Source organism: Elgaria multicarinata, chromosome 1 (genome assembly GCF_023053635.1).
Source record: "Elgaria multicarinata webbii isolate HBS135686 ecotype San Diego chromosome 1, rElgMul1.1.pri, whole genome shotgun sequence".
Taxonomy (NCBI): domain Eukaryota; kingdom Metazoa; phylum Chordata; class Lepidosauria; order Squamata; family Anguidae; genus Elgaria; species Elgaria multicarinata.
Genome location: NC_086171.1, coordinates 107,231,911 through 107,249,142, shown reverse-complemented (window position 1 = coordinate 107,249,142; position 17,232 = coordinate 107,231,911). Strand labels below are relative to the sequence as shown.

At 40.1% G+C, this 17,232-nt stretch overlaps 1 protein-coding gene across 1 annotated transcript in view; it reads right to left on the bottom strand.

The window, feature by feature from the left end:
• The window catches only part of RGL1 (ral guanine nucleotide dissociation stimulator like 1), a 106,055-nt gene extending 89,125 nt beyond the window's left edge, over positions 1-16,930 (bottom strand). Inside the window, exons 1-2 of the mRNA XM_063134652.1 lie at positions 16,804-16,930; positions 15,698-15,808 (exon numbers count right to left, since the gene is read on the bottom strand). Coding sequence (XP_062990722.1) covers positions 15,698-15,808; positions 16,804-16,830 — 138 coding nt within the window. The 5' untranslated portion in view covers positions 16,831-16,930. The remainder of the gene's footprint in view (positions 1-15,697; positions 15,809-16,803) is intronic.
• Between the last annotated feature and the right edge of the window lie 302 nt (positions 16,931-17,232).

Sequence of the window (17,232 nt, the reverse complement as noted above, 5' to 3'; positions counted from 1 at the left end):
GTTTAGAAAACAACAACAACAACAAACCCATCATCAAAGTCAAAAGGGCAACCACTCTCTGATGGCCTGTGAGAAAGGGCAACAGATGGGTTTCACAATTAAAAGCAGAGACGTGCAAATGGTTAGAGGGGAGCCTGTCAAAAAAAAATAGTGTTACCCTTGGAAGGTCATGCACTGCTGAACTCATCAAGGCAAGGAAAGATCTGAGGGGGGTGTAGAGGGAGCAACTCCTTAAATTTTGCAGTACAATGCTTGTCAGCAGAGTACAGAACTTTCAAAACATAGTCCCATAATATGACCTTCTCTTGACCCTCTTGACCCTTCTCTTACCCGCCAGATGTCTTGCACTAGAACTCCCATCATCTTCATGCCTGAAGGATGATGGAAATTGTAGTACAATAAACTTGATGAAGGACTAAAAAGCCACAAGAGCAATTGTTACAGAATCCTGGAGCTTTTTGCCTTCTTCACATTGGAGCTGCACATGGTTGTTTATAAAATGCGGCCTAGAACTCCAGACTACAAAATGCCCACCTGTAAAATTCTGTCCTCTGATATGCATGAGGCAGAACAGTATGGGTGAGGCACAGGAGAAGTCAGCTTCATAGACACTGTATTCCTCAAGCCACACCTAAAGTGCAGTGGAGGCAAAAGTATATGAAAAGGAGGACTTGATGACTGAGGGACTGCCCTTAAGAATAAGGAAGGAAGAGCCTACATCCATGACACTGGCTCTTCAACCGACCAATCAGGCCTTTCCCCAGTATGCTCATGCCAGGGGGTGCATGTGGAGGTCATGCAAAGCTTCAAGGTGAGTCTCTTTCTCCATTTTAACTGAGGGTAGTGCTTGGCCTGCTTCACTGTTGAAGTCGAACCGCTGTTTAAGCAATGTCTGTCTTCCTTGAGAACTCTCCTAAGTACTGCAGAACCCAACCGTGCCCTGGTACCAGGGCCATGCTGCCTGCCCCCCGTCACCTGTTTCTGCTCTGGGTGACTCCTGCACCATTCAAGCTCTTCGCCCTGCCAGCGCAGAACAAATTATATTCATCAGCTATGTTGACCAGGGGATTATGGCAATGGTAGTCCAACACATCTGGGGGGCACCTGGTTGGGGAAGGCTACCCTAGCCCAAAGCCTTGGAACAGGGTGCGCCTTACAAAGGTTAGAAGCCCAAAAATGTTTTACTGGACTGATTGCCCTCCCCCCGCCACACACACACACATGCACTCACATCATGTTTGTGCCTTCGGCGTGGTGGCCCCCCTCCTGTGGAACTCCCTGCCTCTGGAGGTCAGGCAGGCTCCGACCTTGTACTCCTTTCGGCGCCTCCTGAAAACATCTTTATTCCAAGAAGCCTTTCTTTAACATGCAGCCTTGGTTTTCTGATTTTTGCTTCTTTTTAAATTTTGTTTTAACTGTTTTATTCTGTTTTTATTTTCATTTTACCTTGTACACCGCTCCGAAATTTTTCAATGGGGAGCGGTATATAAATATTCTAAATAAATAAATAAATAAATAATTTGTGGCCTAAAGTAGGGGAACCCCAACTTTTGTACAGCCTGGTCACAAATCTTACGAATGTTTAGATAGAAAAAAGTTCAACAATTCCCAGTGATGGAAGTTGTAGGAGTTTTGTTTCCCTCGCTAAACATGCATAGGATTATGCCCTAAGTGTCTACTGACTATCCTGCTGTAAATCTAAACAAAAGGAACATGATTCTCAGTTTGTTCCCGCTATTCATTTTACTGGGAGAACAGAATCAAAACAGAATGCTGGAATGAAAGGCCATCACTGGGTTTTCACAATAACATTACATTTCCAGCAATATTATCTGCCACATTCTTTGTCTGCCTGCTTTCTTGAATGTTTCTTTTATTAAAGTTTTATAGATCTAGGCTGCAATCCTATACCCATTTACCTGGAAGTAAGTTCCATTGAAAGCAGTGGGAGATAACTCTGAGTTCATGTATAGGATTAAATGCACAGGATTGCACTGCTGAACTCCATTCCTAAACCATTTTCAATAAACTAAACAGACCGAAAATTAACAATCTTATCTAAGAGTTAAACCACTCTTTGCCACCGACTTCTCTCAGGTTAATTTTCTGTTAGAGCCCCAAGGGGGATGCCACTTTTAAGAGTATATATGTGGGCCTTGGATGTGGAACACTACAATCTGAAGTGAAAAGTTTAATTCATGTTTTGTTATGATTTCTGAACGGAATTACCCAATACAATCATGCTGCCAATTTCAGTGATTGCAGCTGTATTCCACAGCCAAACATGTTGTCATATTTTCAGTATTCCATATATGAAGCAATTACATATAATCCTAAGTGTGGGCAGGGGGGGGAATACAAGATTCTCTAAAGAAAAATAATCTCCCAACCAAATATGGCAACGGTTGAATGCAATATTGCAAAAGTCTTTAGATACAAAATACCATAAATGTGTATGCAGACGTATATTTACTTGTGTTTTTTCTCTTTCCCACTTCTGACTTCTCACTCATTTATGCATTTAAATCTTAAATTGCATTCCTAATGCTAAGGACCAGAATGTGAATCGTAAGGGGTGCAAAAGAAACCAGGTAAAGTGTAAATGAAGTTTAAAAGGGGGCAAAGTGGTAAATGATGGAGAATTAGGAGATAAGAGAATAAATCTGTGTGGAGGAAGATGGCGTAATAGGGGGATAAATGGAAATATTTGGCAAAAGTTTTTAATAAATAAATTGACATTTGAATCCTTTAGCATTCAATTTTCTAATTTAGTTTCTCCCCTAGGAGTAGTAACTGATAAGAATCCAGAGGGTAGAGAGGTTGGGCATTTCCTGGAGCCTTGCAGAGCTTCTGACTTGCCTGATTGACTGATAAAGAAGGTCTGGACAGAGCCAGCTGGAAATAGGGCAAACCGTGGAAGCAGCCAATGCCAAATGAGTGGGTATGGTGCAGGCCTTTTTACAGGTCATTGACCTGGTTCACACAAGACAAGCCAGAGTATGGGCTGAGTATGGGCCGAGTGTGGGTTGTTGTTGAACCATGGGTTGTTGTATTGTGTGAGCCCAGCTGCACTAGCAAACCACAAACAACAGTTCACAACCCAACAACAAAATATGGGCTCTTCGAGAGTTGTCTGTGGTTAACAAACCATGGTTTGTTAGCATAGCTGGGTTCATACAACATAACAATCCCGGGGTCAGCAACCACCCATGGTTCAACGACAACCCACAATCCACCCAAACTCTGGCTTGTCGTGTTGTGGGAAACCAGCCCTAGATTCACCAGACTCCTTCCAGGGAGATATTAAGGAACTGAAAGGGACCAGGCTGCATAGTGGCTACCCAGGTTCTACAAGCATGTACTAGCTGCTTGATGTTGGTAGCCACAGCACAGTGGCTGTTCCCATTTCCTTCACATCCCTCCCCCACCCCAAGAATATGGCCTAGCAAATAAGTGACTCCTAATAATTACAACAGTATCTCTCTCCCCCAGTCTAGCAAAGGATCTCTGCAAAACTGTGCATATGCACTTTCTTGCCCATTCAGAGAAGGCCTGGATTATGCCCCCCAAGAAGACCATGTTTGAAAATATGAACCACAACACAAACACGTTAAAAAGGACCTGGCAATAGATTGATCCCAAAGGAGAAAACCTTATTGGAAAGAAACACCTCGTGAAAAAATCAGCTGCGCCTAAAAATAAAAGACTTCAGATTCTTTTCCAAAATACATATTTTTAAATATTGCACAATAAATTCAATTAAGAAAAATCCCCATTAAAAACTGATCCAAATGGTCATATTAGGAAGCCAATCACCAACCTTATTTATGAAAAACTAAGGCAATTTTTTTTAAAAAAAAATACCGCTACTGTAAATTAGTTTGCCCTCACATGATATGAACAGGGGGAATTCCACATGGAGGGTACCTAGCGCTACAAATGAAAAGGCATTGCACAGCTATTCCACCTTTTTTTGCCTTTTCTGTGGTAAAAGAAACAATGGAAGAAGTGCGGGGGAATGGAAGGGTTGTGCGTTGAAGTCAACATCTGGACACCCCATAAAATTCTGTAGATGAGGCAGGCAGGGCAACGGAGCCATAAAAGCCTCACCTGGAAGCCACCAGCACCACCACCCCAGGAGCTTTTCACTTCAAAGTTACCAATCATTTATTCAATGGGAGAAAATGGGTTTTGTATCAGTCTATGGCCCTTTCTGCAACTAAGGATTACCCCAGGCAAATGGAGGGATCATCCCTGCCTGCACCCGGGGATCCCCCGTGTGTCATTCAGATGCACTTGGATGATCCCGGGGGGAAAGGCAGGTGTAGAAACGGCCTATATTTCCAGAAAGAGAACAACAATCCTCTACAATATTAAATATGAAGAGATGACACAACAAGCAATAAAAAGTGTGGGGGGGAGGAGTTTATAAAGAGTAAAATCAAGAACACTGTCTGTGGCTAAAACAACAGCTCAGGAATTTGGCATTTATGCATCAAGTCATTTATTGGGGAGAGGGGGAAATGCTATAACTTGCAAGCATTTTTACTCTTGGCAGGCCTTACAGTTACATGACCTCAGCGAAGGAGTCTTCTTATAAGTATTTGGTGGGAGGGATTTGCTCCAGTTCTAGGGATGCAAAAGTGGTTAACATAGTTCTCTATGAATCTTTCGCAGACCATTTTGCCATAATGAGACCACTGGGACAGATCTCTTTGGATGCTTTCTGAAGGCGGGGAATCACGTTGAACAAAGAAAACATCTATATTCAAGAGCAAAAAGACAAAAACAGGTCAAATTCATACATGGCCATTACTCTGCAAATATGCGATTGCTTGCCCCAGGGACAAAACATCTCACAATTGCAAGCTGTTCAATACTCAGTGGACATGCTCTGCTATGAGAAAGATGGAGCATGGTGCTCTGGAAAAAGCCAATTCCAAACATTCCGTCACATGCTAGCGTGACCAACAAACAGGGGCTATGAGGATACCAGCAGACTTGAGTCTTAATCCCCGAGATTACCAAAGACAAGAAACCGGTCTAGCCCTCAACACATTGTTGAGCACATCTTTTTGTTTTCTCCTACATACGTGAGAATCCACCATTAATTACTATGGGAAAAATAAAGAATTGAAGTTGTGGGGTAGGAGAAAGAAAGAGAGAGACTGGGTTCACACAACACACTAACCCACACTCAGTGGTTGACTGTGGGTTGTTGTTGAACTCTGGGTTGTTTGTTGAACCATAGGTTAGCATGTGCTCTGAACCCAGCACATTTTCCATAGGTTGGCTTATTAACCATGTAGTGTGGCCTATTTTTCTCAAATAAGCCACCTTGAGAATCCATGGTTTGTTGTTGGGTTGTTCAGGTTGGTTAAAAAGTCACCCTTCTGGAAAATACCCTGGGTTCAGACAACATGCTAATCCACAGTTCAACAAACAACTCACACTTAACCACTGTGTTATATGAACACCCCACTGAAGAGCTTTTACGGTACTGAAGAGCCAACCCGAAAGGGGGTTGTGGGGAGTGGAATGAGAAAATGAACATTAGAATGGCATAGGAGGGAAGAGAAAGAAAGATAGGGGAATTCCATAGTAGACAATGAGGTTAAGGTTGATTCCCGATTCTTTATTCCTATGAAAGTTCAAAACAGCTGAATAAGCAGCATCTGGGAACTACTAACCAACTTCAATCTTATCAAGGGAGTGGAGGAATGAGAGAGGTGAAGAGTAAAGGAAAGTATGGCGTATAATGGATGGAACAAGGTGGTCCCTGCCACCGGGCCTTCCTTCCTTCCCATCCATGTAATTTCACTGCCTTTTTCACTAGTTCTCCCTTCAAGAAAGCTCACATGAGATTATTTTGGAGGATTAAGCTATTGCTGACATGGCAAAAATACCCTGGTTTTATACCTGGCAACTTTCATACAGAAGACTGACAAGACCATACGCAAACAATGAAACAAGCACGGGAGAAGTGGGAAAGCATATTTAACATCCATTCCAAGAAATGTAACTCTTAGAGCCACAAAGGCAAGCTGCCAGTTACCAGTTGTCAAAATCAAACTGCAAGAAAGTGAATTTGTCTGTCTCAGCACAAAGCAAGGCTGAGTCAATTCTTGACAGGGTTTGGGGTTTTTTTCGATGGTACATCCAGGAAGTCTTGGAAAACAAACATACACACACCAAGTTACTAAGGGACAAATCTGGTTCTTATTCTCATTGGCCGGGATCCAAGGAGCCCCATGAGCCCTGGAAGGGGCCGTAAGGGGCTGCGGTGGGAGGCATGCCCTCCCGTATTTTTTCAGAGATGAAAATAGGGACACGTGTATATTGTAAACACTCCTGTCCTCACAAAAAGGGTCAATGTCGCCCTCCCGATTATAGAAATGAAGTCTCTTCTCTTACTCCTGTATTTTGCGTTCATTAACTCTAAAACAGATCGTCTTGGCTTTTAGAAATAGGGGGATGTTAATAAACCGACAAGTGTTTATTAACTTCTTATAAAACAGTTCAATCTCAAAATGGATCTAGCAGGATTTATCTTAACTCAAAACATTCAGCAACATATACAAACTGGGTAGGGTGTTTTGGGGAAAACAGAAAAGAACCAGCGTATTGGTATTTTGTGACATCTGCACGCACATTGGCATAATTGTCCACTACAGTCAATGCATCAATACACCACTTAGGGCCAAACTACAAGTTACTTTAAAAGAACATTTTCTTTCTTTTTAATCCTAAAGCAAGGACTGTGGTCTCAATCTGCACACAGCTATATCAATAGAGATCAGTTCCCTAGCTATTACGCATATGCATTGAAAAAATAGACAACTAGAACTTCACAGAACAATCAATTAACTGCAGTTCTTTAGTTTATGGACAGCTAAAAAATGAAACATTTCAAAAATACAACAACCCCAAATGTCAAAGTACAGAAAAAAAAATCCTCTGCTGACGTATGTCGAAAGTGACAGTTCCCATTTTTAACTGAGAATTGCTGACAGTGTGTACATGTTTAATTAACTGTCCAAACCACCAACAAACCTTTAGCACGCAACACTAATAATCAACTAGTTTTACTAGAAAGCTGCTTTGCGAAGGGTGTAGACAATGGTGGGCTTTGCATCTACTATTACTCTCCAAAGTGAGTTGTTGGAGAGTCTCCTGGCTGACGGCACCACTCTTGCTTCTGGATTGATGATGAGGGACCAGACGTTATCTTTCTGAGAGCTGGATTTAGCTCAAAAACCATATGTTGCTGATCCAAAGCATTAGCTATCATCAGGGCCAGCATCAAGGGTAAGTATGGTTGGGCACCTGCCAAGGGCTCAGATCCCACCTGAGGCCCACGGACAAACACCCCCTGGACATGCTCCTCCTCCTCTTCACCATTACAACCTGCTTGTTCACATACCTCTTGCTCTTGTCCAAACAATGGTGGTGGTAAGAATATGAGCAGTAGATGCTGCTGACTACTTGCTCACTGGCCCTCTGCCTGTCAAGCAAGCAAGTGGTAGCAATGATGAGGAAGAGGAAGAGGAGCAAGAGCAGCTGGTGGCAATGGTAGAGTGAAGGTAGACTCACTGAGGGAGGGGGACACTGTGGTGACTTGTCTATAGGGCCTCTAAAAAAACTAGAACAGGTATTGATTATCTTCTTGAACTTGTATTGCTCCTATAAAAGCTAACTATAGAAGAGAAGGAGTTAAATTTTCTGTATATGGCAGAGGTGGTTCTACCATGAGTGGACTTCTCTCGGATGGCAGGCATTCTCCTACGAGCAGGCCTTCCAGATCTTTGGGGAAAGTGAAGCGTTTCTTCTCGACAAAGCAAAGTCACAGATACATAAAAGCCAACTGGGGCTTCCATTTCTGTCATAGATCCAGTTCTGTCACACTTCCAATGACTATGAAATAAAGCTCATGCTAGCAAATGCATCTCTTTTAGAACCAGTGTGCTACATAGACACCCCCACCCCAATAAGAGCAATGCTGCCATTGCTGCATGGGATATCCAATAAATAATATGTACATATTATGCTGAGTCAGGCCGTTGGTCCATCTAGCCCAGTATTATTGACGCTGGTTAGCAGTGGCTCTAATTGTTTCTTCTTAGCTTGTATTTCCACTAATTTATATTTATCTTTACTTCGCCAATATCTTTCCTCCAAGTTTTTAATTTCTATCTCTAACTTTTCCTGTTCTGCACGTTGTTGTCTTTTTAAACTACATGTTTCTCTAATACAGATTCCTCTTGCTACAGCCTTCATGGTGTCCCAAATGACTGACCCAGCTGTTCCTCCTTTTTCATTAATTTCCCATGACTCCGACAGTTCCTTCCGAATTTTATCTACTATTTTATTGTATTTCAATATCTTTGTGTTCAACTTCCATCTATATGCCTCTTTATAATCTTTCTTAACTGTAAATTCTAAACTTAACAAGGCATGATCAGTTACTTTTATTACCCCCATTTCCATTTTACAAATCCTCGTTGCAAAGTCTTTTGAAACAAATATATGATCTATCCTGGAGTATGTATGATGAACTGGGGAAAAATATGAGAATCCAGGCCTATTCCCGTTAAGTAAGCGCCACGAATCTAAATAATCATTTTCTTTTATTAATTTATTCAATATAGTCATATTGTTTCTCTTTTCAACATTAGTGGGATTTGACCTGTCTCTTTTATTATCCATAACCATATTAAAATCCCCCGCTAATATAACATACCCCTCCTTAAATTCTTCTATTTCTTTAAACAACTTTATAAAAAACTCTCTATGCCTCTCATTTGGGGCATAAACATTAATCAAAGTATAGACCTTTCCCTCAATTTTACCTTTTAACATAAGATATCTACCCTTATCATCCTTTTTTACCTCTTCTAATGTAAACCCACTTTTTTTTGAAATCAAAGTGGCCACTCCATTTTTTTTTGAGATTAGAAAATTTAAATATAGAAGAGATTCAAAAGAATTTAATGTATATGAAAAGGGAATATTTTGAAAATAGTGATAAGAACTCGAGGTTGCTTGCCAAGCTCACACAAAAAGAAAAAGGGAGGAATGGGATAGAAACGTTGAAAGATAGCCGAGGGAATTATTGTCATGCAATGAAAGCTAAAATAAAAATTTTTCAGGAATTTTATCAGGAATTGTACAAGGGTAAAGAAATTCAACAAGAAAAGGTGGAGGAGTATATTGGAAGGTTTATAAAGAAGGAAATAAAATCAGAATATAAGGAGTTAATGGAGTCAGTAATAACTCAAAGAGAAGTTGAAGAGGTTATTGATAAGTTAAAAGTGGGTAAATCACCAGGAGCAGATGGTTTGGGTCCAGAATATTATAAGGTCTTCAAAGATTGTCTAGTTCCAAAATTAATGGAACTTTATAATAGGATATTATCAGGAGAGAAGATACCTGAATCATGGGAACATTCAGTGATAATTCTGATCCCAAAACCAGATAAAGATTTGACTAATCCCGATTCTTATAGACCTATTTCTTTAATAAATCAGGATGCTAAAATTTTTACATCTGTTATGGCCAAACGATTAAATAAATTCTTGGCAGAATATATAGGAGCAGATCAATGTGGGTTTGTGGTAGGAAGACATATGCATAATTTAGTGGGTAGAGTTTTAAATATAATAAATGTAATAAAAAAAGCAAATATTAAGGCAGGTATTATGGCATTAGATATTTTTAAAGCTTTTGATTGTGTGAGCTGGCAGGCACTAAAGAGTATTATAGATAAATTGGGATTTGGAAATAAATTTAAAAATGTAATAGAACAGCTATATTCCCAAAATACGGCGGTAGTGGTGGTAAATGACGGACTTACTGAAAAGATACGACTAGCCAGAGGAACAAGACAAGGATGTCCGCTCTCGCCGGTCCTTTTTGTAATGGTTATGGAAGTTTTGGCGAAGGCACTAAGGGAGGATAAAGAATTAGAAGGAATTGGAGAGGTAAGGGAAATAAAGCTAAACATGTTTGCGGATGATACTTTATTGACCATTAAGAATCCATTAAGAAAATTAGAAAGAATTAAATATCAGTTGAGGGAATTTGAGGAAATTACAGGGTTAAAAATAAATTGGTCTAAATCAGAGATGATGTTGTTTAACTATACTAAGAGGGAAGAAAAGGATTGGGAAGTTAAGGGAATGGAATTGAAAGTTAAGAACGAGATTAAATATTTGGGAATTAAAATTACAAAAAATCTAGAGAATTTAGAAAGGGAAAATTTAACGAGGTTAAAGAAGGAGGTACTAGAGAAATTGGAAAAATATAAAAGATTAAATTTATCTTGGTTTGGGAGAATAGCTTTGATAAAAATGAAGATATTAGCTAAAATTAATTTTGTATTTAGGATGTTACCTATAAAAATATCAGAAACCGAGATAAAAAGTTGGCAAAATATTATTAATAAATATTGTAATGGAGAAAAGAGAGCAAGAGTGAATAAAAATAATTGGTACCTAAGCCAAAAAAAGGGGGGAATGGGTCTCCCAAACATAAAATTATACTACGTAGCAAATAGATTAAGACATGTTGTAGAAGCAATTATGGGAGTAGGAGATTTATATTGGATGGAAGAAAAAATTATAAGTAAGGTAGAGATGAATCTGGAGAATGTTTTTTTTAAAGATGGAGGAAGAAAGTGGGTTGGAAGTATAGATAATCCACTCCTGAGGACTCAATGGGAAATTTGGAGTAAATTTAAAGGGAAGCTGCTTCCGAGCAACTCTCCCTTAGCACCGATAATAATGTTAAAGAATTTCCCAGAGGATCTAAAGGGTAGATTATGTAAAATATTAAAAGAGAAAAATAAAATAAAATTAAAGGATTGGGTAAGAGATATTAAAACAAGAGAAGATATGGAAAATTTGTTAAAGGAGAAGAAGCTATCTTGGCTAGAATATGGTCAATTAGAGCAATGGAATAAAAAGTGGATTAAAGATAATAGAATGTGCAGAAAGATGACGAGGTTTGAAGAATTAGTAGTAAGTAAGGAGAAAGGAAAAGGAAGTAGTATAGTTTCAAAAGGATTAATGAGTGAAATATATAAAATATTGTTAGAGAAGGAGTTTAGAGAGAATACAGAGAAAATGATTTGGGAATCAGATTTGAAGATACAAATAGGGCGACAGAGCTGGGAGGGACTATGGAAACAAAGAGTGTTGAGAAGTTTATCAGTAAGAATAAAGGAGAATTATTTTAAAATTTTATGGAGGTGGTACCTAACCCCGGTTAGATTGAATAAGATAAGTGATCAACATTCAGCAAATTGTTGGAGAGGATGTGGGGAAAAAGGAACGTATTTACATATGTGGTGGCAATGCAAATATGTACAAAGATTATGGAAGATGGTGTTTTCAGAAATTGAAGAAATAGTGGGAATGAAAATAGAACAAACACCAAAAATAGCATTGCTGTCACTATTTGAAGATATAAAGTGTGGAAAAGGAACTATAGAGCTGATATCGAGTTTGTTGGTTGCAGCACGATTGATGATAGCTAGGAACTGGAAGATCCAAGGGGAATATTCTATTGAGGAATGGTATAAAGTAGTATGGGACATAGCCATTAATGATAAACTGACATGTAATATTAAGTGGAGAAAAGGCGTAACTAAAATAAATGAGTTCGAAGGAATCTGGAAACAGTTCCTAGTGTTCGTGTTTACTAAGGGAAGTGGGAAACCACCAGCAGAAGAAATGATTAGATTTTGGACTCAAGAATGATCCCGAGGTGGGGGGTGCACATTTATGTTAAGAATGAAGATGTTGTAGAGTGATAAGGCATATGTAATAGTTTTTGATATTTGTACTCAACAATTATTCAATATGTATGCAGCAGATATTTGATGTATTTTTTTTCTTATTGTGTTAGTTTCAGTTATATTTTGGAAATGTTTATCTATGTTTATATAGTGTTGAAAATGAATAAAAATTAAAAAAAAAAAAAAAAAAAAAAAAAAAAAGCAGTGGCTCTTCGGGGTTTTAGAAAAGATTCCTTCCTAGGCCTACACGGAGATGTCAGGGGTTGAACATGGGACCTTCTGCATACAAAGCATGTGCTCTACCACTGAACTATGGCCCCACCCATTGAGCTACGGCCCCTTTCTTAGTGATGCTGAGCAACTTTCTCTCCTTTAAGGAACACGTGCAGACAAGGAAGCCATTTGCTGTGAAGGGAGGGAACTAATTCTAACTGTAGACCAGGAACAGACTTACCAAACATTCCACAACTTAGCCTCTCTTTTCCCACAGAAGTGAATAGTTTCCATCAACTTCTATGAGAGTTGTCTATGGGGTTGGAAGCAATTTGGAAGCCTCTATTCAGCCTCTTCCTCTTCCCCACAACACAGAAAGCTGAAGTACAGTTTTGAACAGCAGAAAAAACCCAGCTGACAAGACTAGATTTATCTACAGGCACTGACGTGTTTTCTACTACGTCCATGCAAATTCTTTGTGCAATATGTAAATTAGGTATGTAAATTAGCTATTTCCCTCTGCCTCAACATGCTGAGCTGGGGAAAGGCTGTAGCTCAGTGGTAGAACATCTGCTTCACGTGTAGAAGGTTGCAGGTTTGACCCTCAGCATCTCCAGATAGGGCCGGAAAAGTTTCTTCCTGAAACACCAGAGAACTGCTTCCGGTCATAGCTTCATCCCACGTACCTGCTTCCCTCGGATTATCCCTGTAGCGCTAAGCTTTCGCTCTTGATGTTTTTGCTACCAGGCGTCAGCGATCCTTTGCATACCAGGTAGTGAGTTTAAGGGGGGAAATGTAAAAAAATCATTAAAAATCAACGGATGACCCAATCCAATTCAAATTTGGTACACTTAAAGCTCTCCCTAATATCTATTAATGTGCCAATTTTGGTGTCTTTATCTTTAAAGCTTACACAGATGTAAGCATTTCTTTAAAATCCTGCTCCTGTGCCCCAGCAGCGGCTCGGAAGATGCGCTCAAAAAGCGGGGGCTAAATACGGCGAATCTTTTGGCTTTATAGAACAATTAAGGCAGGATGCATGGGAGCACTTCACAATCAAAGCAGATTATAAAACGGAAAACTACTGAGTCCTTTGCATGCAATTCGCAGTGATTGCACAGTATAACGCTGGTGTGATAATGCTCTCAGTGTGGACAATACTGGGTTAGATAGACCAATGGTCTCACTCAGTGTAAGGCAGCTTCTGATGTCCCTAAGTAACTAGTTGAACATACCACAGCTCTCAGAATTAAATCACATAAAAACAATCTTTAAAAAATTCCTCTATCAACTACTTTAAAAAATAAAAAAATCTCAGCCACAGGACAAAATGCCACTTTCAGTGGCCTTGTACCTCGGCAAAAGCTGCCATCTGTGAAAAATAGTCAAACATTATTTTTTTTCACCCATCCCAACTACAAACAGGAGGCATAGATGGGAAATCTGCCACCCAAAGGAAGCAGATTTGAAGTCATCTGTTCTGTTGAGGACACTTTGTACTTCTTCAGAATATGCAAAGGAAGAAACTCGCAGCACTGTGTGTATGCAGGGCAAAGTTTACTAAATTGACCTGACCATGCTGCTTTACAATATTATAGCACCTCACCAGGATTCCATTTAAGTTAATTCTCAAGAGAGTTCCAAGAATCTTTAACTCTATCAGCATGTATAGATTTTTTTTTAAAGATGCCTTGCAAAACGCAACTAAGAATTCAAGTTAATTTACTTATATTTCCCTATGGAGAGTATTTTATATTAATGACAAATGGACTTTTTTTAAAAAAAAATGTAAAGAATTTCTAAGCTGTGTTATACTATACAGCACTCAAGGCAGCTTACAAGTAATTAAACATTTCTTTCATTTATTTATAGTCTGTCTTTTCCTGCAATGGGCACAGGAGACAGTTCATGAGCAAGAAAGCCTCTAAACCTTTCTAATGCAAGACAATAATAGATTCCATGATGAAAATAAGACAAATCCCACAGTAAAACATAATGGAAGCCCTGCTCAGACATGGCTCTGGTGAGTCAATATTCACTGTATGGTATTTGGAATCATGCCTGCCCTATCCCCTGGTGCAACTAACATTCCTGCCCTGGGTGCCTCTTTCTAATAGAGCACTATGGGCATAGAGCCCGGCACTGACCTCTCAAAATTGGTGTTTAACTAGCACATAGGTTAAGGCCTATGCAGTCTTACTTGAACATAACATCCAACTTGTGGATGTCAGGTGTGCTTAGGGTAGTGTGAAAGCACTAGAGGCAAGCAAACTATAATCCCATTCTTCCACTGGGTGAAGGCCCTACTCAGTTAGAGCCCAGTCTGAATACATCCCATAGTCATTCCATAATCATTCCAAAATAACTACCCTATTGATTAGATCCTTAGTTTCAGCAAATCCACCTTCCCCAACATGCTGTCTGGGGATAATGTGAGTTGTAGTCCAACACATTTGGAGGTCACAAGGTTGGGGGAGGCTGTTGTAAATCAATAGCATTAGTGTCAATGAAGAGTGTAATACAGGTGGTGGGGTGGGTTGTTAATCCCTAAGGGTAAGAGACATTAAGAAGGTGAGATGATACCTTCTATCAGAGCAATGTCTTGGTTGGATATGGGAAGCTCTTGAATTACTTAGAAGTGTTATAGAGCAATCCTATGTACGTTCATTAAGAAGCAAATTCCACTGTGTCTAATGGCACTTATTCCTTTCTAAGTGTCCTTAGGACTGCCACCTTAATTCAGAATTCATCAGGATCCTGAGTCAGAACAAAGGAAGAATTTATTGTACCACTGTAGACCATCACACCAGAAAGAAATTGACCCAAGCATCAAGCATACTGCCATGTTTATTTATTGCATATCTCAGTCCAACCAGTGGAACTGCTGACAGTCACTATAAACACCTGACCTAATCCTGTAGAGGGTTAATAGGGCATACTAATCGTTCGTTTCTATGCGTTTAATAATCAGCCACAAAGCTGCAACCTTTTCTAGAAGAAAGCACATGAGCTGCATAACAGCAAGCATAAAGTAAAAAATGCTTAGCTTTGCAGGATAGAAAGAACAGAGGAAGATGCACATATATCTGCTCTTCTTTCACAAAGGCTCAGAGCACCTTACATGAAGCTCCCGGGAAGTTCCAATCCCATCCTATCCAAGCCAGGCTGAGACCTGCTTAGCATTATCAAAACAAACAAAACTCTTGTATACACCTGGCATATGATCTACCTAGCTCAGAACGGTCTACCCAGATTGACAGCAACCCTCCAAAATCTCAGCTACAGGCTTTTCCCAGCACTGCTAGCAGTGACCCTTTCACTGAATATGCAGGGTTTAGATCTGGGACCTTCTGCCACTACTAAGTTATGGACCCCTCTTCTCTAAAAGGACACAAAAACTTCGCCAAAATTTAAATCCCTTCATGTATTAAAGCCTTGGCATTTGAAAACAATAACCCTGCATTGAAACTGCAGTTGGCCAAAGTCCTTAAGTTTTGTGTCTCGTGCAAGAGATGAAAAACCAAGCCAAAGAGAGAGAGAGAGAGAGAGAGAGAGACCCACAAGCATTTTAATGTAAGAAGCAGGCTTTGGCACTGCTCAGAGTATAGCCGCTCGCTTGGAATTTGACTAGAACTCCAAAGTCCACCAAGCATTTGGTCAAGTTGCCAAAGAGGCATTTTTACTCACCCCTAGCCATCTTGCTCCTTTATTAGCAGCCTGTTGGATCTGTACTCTTTTGAGGGTGACATGGTAAACTGCTCCTTCCTCTACCTCTTCACCCCAGTCCTGAATTGAGCTCTGCCATGGGAGGAAAAGAAATGCTTGGGTTTTAAGCAACAACAACACCATCAACAACAGTTATTTTCCTTCTAGGAATAAATCTAGGCCAGCTGCTGTACAGCTTGGTGCAGAAGGCTCACTGCACGGCACGACTGGTACATGTTGAGTTTCCATTTAGGTCCCCCCCCCAATAGGGCTTGCACATATTTCAAATAGTTTTACAATTACTTTTTCTAAGAAAATACTTCCTACTTATCCACAACCAGTATCATCACCACTATTCCAACTGCAGAGACAGCCACACTTTTTAAATGATAGATTACTCAGGCAGACAGAGAACAAATAGCCATTTAAATTTCAGTAGATCTTCACTTCTTCTGAAATAATTATCTGAAATGTTCTCAGGGTTTGTTTGTTTGTTTTGCTTTCTAAACCTTTCCCCACCCCAGGCTATGAAATGAAAGCATTAATAGCAAGTATGCCTTACAGATGCCCATCAAAGTTTTTAAAGAGTTGCACATGTCAGAAATCTATGGGTGGGCGGGAAGGTCTCATAACATCTTTTACACAACTTAATTTAAAATCTGTCCTGCAACAAGCTCCTGGATGGCATTTAAACAAACGAAAATTCATTAAAAACTAACCCTTGTCGTAGATCATGGAAGAAAGTATTCACCGTTTATCAAAAGTTTATCCGGCTAGCTTCCTTTTCTTAACTTGTTTCCCCTCCACACACACAATCCCCGCACGCCATTCTTTCCCACACCAAGTTCATGTAATAGAAAAAGTAAAGTACTCTAGCATCATTTAAAAAATAGCACTTCACAGTAAACAGTAATAGCAGTTAACATCTTAAAAGAGGCTTAAGAATTAGTTCCTGCGGAATCAACATGGGGCAGGAGGGGGGCGGGGGAGGAAATGTATCCTCCTCGGTTTCCCCTCATGAAAGTAAATCCAGTCCTCGTGAAAGAGGAATTCTCTGCCTTTGCGAAAAGCAAGGAAGCTTTCGTTACCATTTTAGCTCTCCAAAGCAATTTCATCCTTAGACTTCTCTTCGGCACATCGAAGGGGCATGATGGGTGCTGCAAACGGCTTAACAATCCCCTCCACAACACGTACTTCTCTCCAAGGCACACTAAGACACCCCTCGCACTCCGCAGTCAATTCATGAACCACAAAGAGCTGTGAGTGGTGTGCAGAGAGAGAGAGAGAGAGAGAGAGAGAGAGAGAGAGAGAGAGAGACTCCTCCCCTACACCACACATACACAGGCGCGCACACACGCACAAGTGATGTAAGGTTTTCCTGTTTATACTTGTGAACTTAAACTCTCTTTCGAGGCTACAAATAAAGAAAGAGTTACTACCGAGTCATCTCTTGGCACCTTCCAGACCCTCCACGTCTGTGCAAAGCCTCTGAAGTTTATTGTCTTAAACGTTCCCTG